We start from the raw sequence: 7,157 nt of genomic DNA, 5'->3' as shown, positions 1-7,157 counted from the left end.
TTTTTTTTTTTACAGAGGAAAGATGATGGATGGTTTGAGTTTACTACACCCGTGATGCCGTGAATGGATTTTTCTCAAGCATGAACATAAACAAACACACACCCACGCACACGCATGTATGCACGCACACACACACACACACACACACACACACACACACACACGCACACACTGCTGAGCAAGGTAATTCAAAAAGTGGCTGCGCCTTGAGCTCTTACAAAGAAAGCATCCATTAACATAGAAAACTACAAAACCCTTGTGTCTTATGACTTTTGTCAGTTGTTTTCTGCAGGCAGCTTTATGAATTTGTGCTTCAGAGCTTTAAAAAAATAGTGGATCTATTCTGTTCCACTGGACTAAAAAGAGAAACATTGAGTCCCTAGGTGCTCTTTGCTAGATTTAATGTGGAAGTAGAGGAGTGCTGGCAGTGCTTTGATGCACTCATCATGAACTCATATAAAGTGAGTGTGTAGGGGTGCTTGGGGTCAGTTGTGGTTGTTGTTGTTGTTTTAGCGAACAATTTTGAAAAGAAAATGCATATTTTATTCAATTATAGATACACTCGTTGTCTGGTGTTAACCTTAATGTTGTGTCGGGGCTACTGAAGATCCTTCTTTAACAGCTCCATAAACATGCTTAACATTATTTTATGAAGAGAATAATTCATGAGTCCTACTAATCTAACTAATCTAATCTGCTTATGACAGGCCCTGACAAACATGATTTAATTTAACTGATGACTTATTTCAGAAGTCCACTACAGATTTTCTGTTTGGGGTGTTGAGGTCAGAGACTCCAGCTGGGCTAAAGATGGTTTTTCATATACTCTTGACTTCACTTTTTAGGCAGCACAACCCTCCCAAATAAATCTATTAAGGGTGCTCCAAGCGATATCTTGCGTGTTTTAGGCTACAGCATTTGTCACAGCAAGCATGTACTCACTATCCACCAGCTGCATGTCCCCAGAACACACTGTAAAAAACATCTCCTTACTATCTGCTAGCTGCCTGTCCCCATTACACACTGTAAAAACATCTCCTCACTATCTGCTAGCTGCCTGTCCCAGAACACACTGTAAAAAACATCTCCTCACTATCTGCTAGCTGCCTGTCCCAGAACACACTGTAAAAACATCTCCTCACTATCTGCTAGCTGCCTGTCCCCGAACACACTGTAAAAAACACTCCTCACTATCTGCTACTCCCTGTCCCCAAACACACTGTAAAAAACATCTCCTCACTATCTGCTCTGCTGTCCCCGCACACTGTAAAAAACTCTCACTATCTGCTAGCTGCCTGTCCCAGAACACACTGTAAAAACATCTCCTCACTATCTCCTAGCTGCCTGTCCCCAGAACACACTGTAAAACATCTCCTCACTATCTGCTAGCTGCCTGTCCCCAGAACACACTGTAAAAAACATCCCCTCACTCCTGCTAGCTGCCTTCCCAGAACACCTGTAAAAAACATCTCCTCACTATCTCTACTCTGCCTGTCCCCAGAACACACTGTAAAAACTCTCCTCGTATCTGCTGCTGCCCTGTCCCAAAACACACTGTAAAAAACATCTCCTCACTATCTGCTAGCTGTCTGTCCCCAGAACACCACTGCAAAAACATCTCCTCACTATCTGCAGCTGCCTGCCCCAGAACACCACTGTAAAAAACATCTCCTCACTACTGCTAGCTGCCTGTCCCAACACACTGTAAAAAACATCTCCTCACTATCTGCTAGCTGCCTGTCCCCAGAACACACTGTAAAAAACATCTCCTCACTATCTGCTAGCTGCCTGTCCCCAGAACACACTGTAAAAACATCTCCTTACTATCTGCTAGCTCCTGTCCCCAGACACACTGTAAAAAACATCTCCTCACTATCGACTAGCTGCCTGTCCCCAGAACACACTGTAGAACATCTCCTCAGTATCTGCTAGCTGCCTGTCCCCAAACACACTGTAAAAAACATCTCCTCACTACGCTGCTAGCTGCCTGTCCCAGAACACACTGTAAAAACATCTCCTCACTATCTGCTAGCTGCCTGTCCCCAGAACACACTGTAAAAACATCTCCTCACATCTGCTAGCTGCCTGTCCCAGAACAAGCTGTAAAAACATCTCCTCACTAGCTGTTAGCTGCCTGTCCCCGAACACACTGTAAAAAACCTCCTTCTATCTGCTAGCTGCCTGTCCCCAGAACACACTGTAAAAAAACATCTCCTCACTAGCTGCATCTGCCTGTCCCAGAACACACTGTAAAAAACATCTCCTCACTATCTGCTAGCTGCCTGTCCCCAGAACACACTGTAAAAAACATCTCCTCACTATCTGCTAGCTGCGTGTCCCAGAACAGCTGTAAAAAACATCTCCTCACTAGCTGCTAGCTGCCTGTCCCAAACACACTGTAAAAACATCTCCTCACTATCTGCTAGCGGCCTGTCCCAGAACACACTGTAAAAAACATCTCCTCAGTATCTGCTAGCTGCCTGTCCCCAGAACACACTGTAAAACAATCTCCTCACTATCTGCTAGCTGTCTGTCCCAGACACACCTGCAAAAAACATCTCCTCACTATCTGCTAGCTGCCTGTCCCCAGAACACACTGTAAAAACAATCTCCTCACTATCTGCTAGCTGCCTGTCCCCAAAACACACTGTAAAACATCTCCTTACTATCTGCTAGCTCCTTCCCCAAACACACTGTAAAACACTCCTCCTATCTACCTAGCTGCCTGTCCCCAGAACACACTGTAAAAACATCTCCTCATACTGCTAGCTGCCTTCCCCAGAACACACTGTAAAAAACATCTCCTCACTAGCTGCTAGCTGCCTGTCCCAAACACACTGTAAAAACATCTCCTCACTATCTGCTAGCTGCCTGTCCCCAGAACACACTGTAAAAAACATCTCCTCACTATCTGCTGACTGCCTGTCCCAGAACAAGCTGTAAAAACATCTCCTCACTAGCTGTTAGCTGCCGTCCCCAGAACACACTGTAAAAACATCTCCTTACTATCTGCTAGCTGCCTGTCCACGAACACACTGTAAAAAACATCTCCTCACTAGCTGCTAGCTGCCTGTCCCCAGAAACCTGTAAAAAAAACATCTACTCACTAGCTGCTAGCTGCCTGTCCCAAGAACACACTGTAAAAACATCTCCTCACTATCTGCTAGCTGCCTGTCCCCGAACACACTGTAAAAACATCTCCTCACTATCTGCTAGCTGCTTTCCCAGAACACACTGTAAAAAAAACACTCCTCACTAGCTGCTAGCTGCCTGTCCCGAACACACTGTAAAAAACATCTCCTCACTATCTCTAGCTGCCTGTCCCCAGAACACAACTGTAAAAACATCTCCTCACTATCTGCTAGCTGCCTGTCCCAGAACACACTGTAAAAACATCTCCTCACTATCTGCTAGCTGCCTGTCCCCAGAACACACTGTAAAAAACTCTCCTCACTATCTGCTAGCTGTCTGTCCCCAGACACACTGCAAAAACATCTCTCACTATCTGCTAGCTGCCTGTCCCCAGAACACACTGTAAAAAACATCTCCTCACTATCGTGCTAGCTGCCGGTCCCAGACACACCTGTAAAAAACATCTCTTCACTAGCTGCTAGCTGCCTGTCCCCAAACACACTGTAAAAAAACATCTCCTTACTATCTTCAGCTGCCTGTCCCAGAACACACTGTAAAAAACATCTCCTTACTATCTGCTATCTGCCTGTCCCAGAACACACTGTAAAAAACATCTCCTTACTATCCACAAGCTGCCTGTCCCAAGAACACACTGCAGACAGGTCTCTGTACACAGCCCAAGGCCTACAAACGGCAATAATACCAAACTGGGCCCACCTGCACCACAGAGCATACACACACAGTGTTCCAGCTTTCCAGCCAATAACCGACAAGAAGGATTTGGGTGTGGGGGTTGGGGTGGGGTGGGGGGGGTTACTGCGCGGAAGCACAGAAGGGAGGGGGAGGGGACGGGATGAGGAGGAGGGAGGGACGAGCTAGTCTCGTTTTGCTTGAAAACACTTTGAACGTCAACAAGATGTAGGCTAACGTCACCCAACATCACTTAGAGCACCTTTAGGAGCACTGTTATTGTAGTTTCATAACAGTGAACAGGGACATTAAATGTTTCAATAAGCTGTTACAATAATGTTTTATGCTCATTTCTGTTTTGTATCACCTTTATCAAATGTGCAGTTTGTTGCTTATATAGGAAACGGGTTCCCACTTCCTAACCTTGCTATCATATTTGTATTAGACGTGCCCCAGTGTGTGGGTCAGCTGTAACAGAGCCTGTGGCCAGTGCATTGTTCCACTTTCCTTAATATTAACATTATTTTCCTTACACTTTCTTGTTAAATTACCTTTTTTTAATATAATATAATATATAGTATGGCATAGTCTTGTGGATCTCTCTGACTGGATATGAGGGGATTGAGTGGCATCACTCAAACTTGATTCTGATTGGAGGAAATTAAATCAACCTGTGGTCCAGCTGGACACTTTCTCTCCGCACAAATACAATCATCAGTCAATGAACTACTACGACATCTAATGTAACTAGTTGTGTAATGTAATGAAGTACCTTTACTCAAGTAGGTCTTCTATACTTAAGTACAAATAATTTGAGGTACTTGCATTTTAGTTGAGTCTTTTCTTTTAATGCCACTTTCTACTTCTATTCCACTGCATCAATCTGACAAATTTAATTACTAGTTATTTTACACATTAAGCTGTTTGCACACAAAACACATGTAGTTTATAAATGTGAAATGTTTTATTATAAATTAGACTTCCCAACAATATTCAGGTCTACAAGTACAGCTGATGAACTGTTTGGATTGTTTCCAGTTTCTAGGAAGATTTTTCTGCATTGAGAACTTTTACTTGTATTACTTTAAGCACATTTTCCAGATTGTACTTACATCCTTTTATTTAAGTGACATTTTCAATCCAGGACTTTTACGCGTAACAAAGTATTTTTTACAGTGTGGTGTTAGTATGCTTCTGTAAAGGATCTGAATACTTCCACCACCACTGAATGTTAACGTCAAGGAGCAGAACGTGTCCCACCTGTCTGCGGGAGGCGGCCGTGGTGCTGCTGGAGGAGCAGCTGCTGACCATCCTCCCTCCCTGACCCGTCTCCTTCCTCCACTTCTGGGTGCTGCCCATGGGGTCAGAAGGCAGCGGGTTGAGGAAAAGTATCCGGGCGATGAGTCCGTACAGAACTGTGGCCAGCATGAGAGGCAGCACGTAAAACACCGCGAAATCTGTAAAGTAAATGGGCAGGTAGTAACTCCTGGACACCTTGTAGGCGCAGCTGAGCAGAACCACGTTGTCATACACCAAGTTTTTGGTGTCGGACAGAAAGAGCCACATGACGCAGTAGACGGACGTGAGCGCCCAGACCAGCATGATGATTTTCTTCGCCCTGGATAAAGTGCACAGGAATTGCGCTTTGATGGGGTGGCAGATGGCGATGTAGCGCTCCACGGTGAAGGCGGTGATGGAGCAGGAGGACGCGTTTATTCCCAGGTACTGGAAGTAAGTGATCCCCAGGCAGCCCACGTAGCCGTACGCCCACTGGCCGTGCAGGGCGTCGGTGATGTTCGGCAGCCCGGCGGCCGTCAGGACCATCAGGTCAGCCGCGGCCAGGCTCACCAGGTAACAGTTAGTGGGATTTCGCATGTGTTTGGTGGTCAGGACCACCAGGATGACCATCACATTCCCCACAATCCCCAAGCCGCAAATGAGGGACACCAAAAACACGCTGACCACTTTGTATTCAATTGTGTAGTCAGTCCAAATCCCCAGGGTGTGATTGTCCTGCAGCGACGTGTCATTCTCCACAGTCACGTTATTCATGGTGAGGTTTTCCATAACAGCGGGAGGCTGTGGCTCTGTGCGCAATTACACCAGGTATTCCGAATTCAATCACAAGAATTCCCAAGAATTCATTGCGAATACGCGCCAGGGACTAGCTGACTGGCACCAGGAGTCCAACGATTTTTAAATTCTCCAAAAGAACTTAATTTCATCCACTTATATGATCCAGTCTAACTGCCTTTTCTTCTCCACCAAACCCAGTTCCTTATATTTCAAAGCCATCAAATGAAGGTAAATACATACATAATAAATAGCAGATGGAGCCACGGCTTGTTGGTTGAAGTTAGAGGAGGTGTTGCAGGCAGCTCCGCGCCCTGCTCCTGTCTCACTGCTCACCCAGTCATGACTGAGAGCTTCCTGCAGAGTCTCTCTGCTCCTGAGAGCCTCACACACACACGCACACGCGCACACACACACACGCACACATGCACACACTCACACTGTGAGGTTAGGGCCAGGCTTACGCTGGAAACACCTTGCCTCTCTTATGTCTGGGTTTAGGGAGCCTAAATGATTGTGTTGCATACATTTCTGAGTGTTTATGAATGCATTGGTCAACAATCACAGTATACATTTATCACTTTAGGACAGTTTAGGACTTTAATTATAGTTAGTAATTATATATGATACACACGTGAAGCCATCTTATTGTTGCCCTACACGTTTACAAATCATTCACCTGTGGGTGTAAAAGTGTTTATTTGAGAAAATTAGGCCTTTACATACAATTACAACTGTATTTTGTTATTAAGTATTTATTTGTCTCGCATAGGCAGATCTCATACTAGCCCATAGCCAGATATCTCCACAGCACTATGTCAGCATCGGCGCTTGTTATGTGTTCATGCTTCATTAGATGAGTAATATGAATGCACAATTGAAAAACTTGACGCTTAGAAATGTCCTTATATTGTTTTGCAACTATAATAGATATTGTGTAATACACCATGTATTCATTAATTCATACACTCACTTTAAATGCTGCATATGTGGGGGTAAAATCAGGAGGGAAGCACATCATCAATATTTTACTTTTAGAAAAAAAAATAGCCGTGAATTCACACAACTCTATTATTTGCATCTGTATCTGCATTTTTATTTTTTTTTACTTTTTTCTCCTGAGGAATAGCTTTATAGCTAGAAAACCTTATTATACAGTCTCAGAGCATAAATCATCATCGGCTCGTCCCAAGTTTTTATTGAAGCTTCTGTATATAAAATGCACACCGAGTGAAATATTAAAACTCAAGATGCAGATTTTT

At 44.3% G+C, this 7,157-nt stretch overlaps 1 protein-coding gene across 1 annotated transcript in view; it reads right to left on the bottom strand.

The window, feature by feature from the left end:
• Positions 1 to 6,261, bottom strand: part of trhra (thyrotropin-releasing hormone receptor a) — a 9,408-nt gene extending 3,147 nt beyond the window's left edge. Inside the window, exon 1 of the mRNA XM_032519432.1 lies at positions 5,083 to 6,261. Coding sequence (XP_032375323.1) covers positions 5,083 to 5,889 — 807 coding nt within the window. The 5' untranslated portion in view covers positions 5,890 to 6,261. The remainder of the gene's footprint in view (positions 1 to 5,082) is intronic.
• Between the last annotated feature and the right edge of the window lie 896 nt (positions 6,262 to 7,157).

Source organism: Etheostoma spectabile, chromosome 6 (assembly GCF_008692095.1).
Source record: "Etheostoma spectabile isolate EspeVRDwgs_2016 chromosome 6, UIUC_Espe_1.0, whole genome shotgun sequence".
Lineage (NCBI taxonomy): Eukaryota > Metazoa > Chordata > Actinopteri > Perciformes > Percidae > Etheostoma > Etheostoma spectabile.
The sequence above is the reverse complement of the archived record's forward strand: the minus strand, read 5'-3'. Positions and strand labels throughout refer to the sequence as shown.